At 42.4% G+C, this 2333-nt stretch overlaps 1 protein-coding gene across 1 annotated transcript in view; it reads right to left on the bottom strand.

Annotated features, from left to right (window-relative positions):
- Window positions 1-553: 553 nt before the first annotated feature.
- LOC126388100 (von Willebrand factor A domain-containing protein 7-like) overlaps window positions 554-2333 on the bottom strand; it is a 19639-nt gene continuing 17859 nt past the window's right edge. Inside the window, exons 12-13 of the mRNA XM_050040991.1 lie at window positions 2048-2114; window positions 554-705 (exon numbers count right to left, since the gene is read on the bottom strand). Coding sequence (XP_049896948.1) covers window positions 554-705; window positions 2048-2114 — 219 coding nt within the window. The remainder of the gene's footprint in view (window positions 706-2047; window positions 2115-2333) is intronic.

Here is a 2333-nt window from a genome sequence, read left to right on the forward strand (position 1 = left end):
GACACATCAACAGTGATGTTACCTGGGGCCATTGTGTATTTCAGGTCTTAAGGCAATCAGACATCCTTGTAGAGGCGACCCAGCTGAGACTGATCAAGGCTCGGCTTGTATCCAGGTAGCACTACCCCATGCATGGTTCTATTGTACTAATCCACAACAATCAAGAAGCAACTTCTGCTTTCTCTGTGGCCAACCTAATGGCCCTTCGCCTTTTGGCCCCAGTGATGCCCGGCATGATGGAGGCCCTGCAGAGGGACTGGCCTGCAAACCCTCTGCATCCCACCTCAGTGGGCTCACACCTTGCTTGCCACTCATGGCTTTGGCATTCTTCCACGAGCTCAACGTACTTTGCCCTCTTCATCTCGTTGGCCTCCTCAGTGTGGTCCTCCCATGAAAAGTGAGTTTCAAGAGAACGACCAACAGTCACCAACACAGAATGGCAACGGTTTCCGAACTTCCCCAGGTCATCTTTCCACTCCCAGTCGCTCCCAGCAGGCCAGAAGAGGTGGTGAATGCGATGGTTTTCTTCACTAGGCGGAGGCACTTGCAGATGCTAATCCCACTGCAGGTGGTGTCCTCTATGGCCTTCAGGGCTTGGTCTTGGTGCTAGTGACAGCATCCCCCTCCCAGGGCTTTTGAAGAGCAGCTGAGGATGTGCTCCAGGGTCCCTCTCTTCTGACATAGAGGGCAGAGTGGCGACTCCACCTTCTTCCAGCAACACGTATGTCACATGTCATACACAGTCTGAATTAAGAATCTTATAATATTTTAACATTCTTTGATGCTCACACCTCATCTTAGATCAGCGACCTCTTGTCCTTCCTCTACACTTTGTCATAGCTAGGTGCTGTGCTGCTTCTCAGGCAAGTCCAGTGGTGTAGTGGAGGGTATACGCAGGTATATGGGGTATACCCACCTCTTTTTCTGGCTGTTTACAGTATACCCACCTATCAGCCAAAAAGCCATTGAAATATATGTGAGAGTATACCCATTTCCTCCTCCGTAACTTAACCATTTGCGTAGTAGTGCACCCACCCCATCAACTACCACTACACCACTGGGCAAGTCCTTCCACCAGATACAACACCAAGGCCCTGTGCTGTAGCTGTTAACTCAACGAAATGCAAAAAGGAAGTCTTTTTCAATGCCTCTTTTCAAAAAAACCTGCAGTCACTGTTTTGCTTAAGTAAAATTATTATCAGTAAAATAAAAAGTAGTTAAAGTAAAAGTATTAATTGTCTAGTAAAAATGTTCCTGATCAGTGTTTTATTGTTATATGATGTTTTTGGATTAATATTACTGCTCCATCAATGTGTATGTTGTATTTTACTGCTGAAGACGTATACAGATGTGCCAATTTTAACAGATTTTTTTTTAAGAGTTTATAAAGCTTAAGAAGTAGAAGAATTTTCTCAGCATATAAAAGAACACTTCATCCAACACTCAATATCAGCACATCATAAGACACATGGTTTTCACTGGAAGGGGATGAAAAACTGTTATCTGAGAGGTAACTTAAGCTGTCAGACAAATGTAGTTATGTAATTATTATCTCTGAGATGTAGTGGAGTAAGTATAAAGTAGCATAAAATGGAAGTTAATAAGTACCTCATATTTGTACTCTAGAACAGTACTTGTACTCTTTATTTATTTTATTTGATTTTATCTTATTTTATTACTTTTATCCTATTGTGTACTTCATCGTTTTATTGTGCTTTTATTATTGTGTTTTTATCTTGCTGTGCAGCACTTTGGAAACCTTATGTTTGTTAAAATCGTGCCATATAAATAAAGTGGATTGGATTGATGAAATGCCCCACAGAGAGACACTGTTGGTAAAGATGGTAAACAGGCTGTTATCCTTTTCTCATATTCTGAGCGAAAAACCTTAACTTCAGTGGCACTTTAACTTGTTGTCTTTGATGGTGACAGTGTTGTGTCCCTACTGGTTTCCAGTTTAACTGGTTTCCTTACCGAACAGCTGCAGATGTGCTACGCCTCCGTCAGCAGATTTGTCACAATTTCACAAACATACACAACATATTACTGGCGATCTTGAAGTCGCAGCCCACATCTACCACAGCGAATATGCTTCTGTAAGTGAGCACAACGTACTAGCGACATTAAAAAAAAGAAATTATGATATACACAAATTTGCGTCAAGCTGGACTCGATTTCACGTCAACAAAAGACAATATAACACAAACCGCATGTCTACCTGTGTGAGCCACTGAGACTCACAGAGCGCACAGCTTTCCTCAGGTATTAGTAAATTACGTCAGCATCCAGGTAACATTTTGATTTGGGCTGACCTGAGACAACTGGTTACCCTC

Source organism: Epinephelus moara, chromosome 3, assembly GCF_006386435.1.
Source record: "Epinephelus moara isolate mb chromosome 3, YSFRI_EMoa_1.0, whole genome shotgun sequence".
In the NCBI taxonomy this organism is placed as follows: Eukaryota; Metazoa; Chordata; class Actinopteri; order Perciformes; family Serranidae; genus Epinephelus; species Epinephelus moara.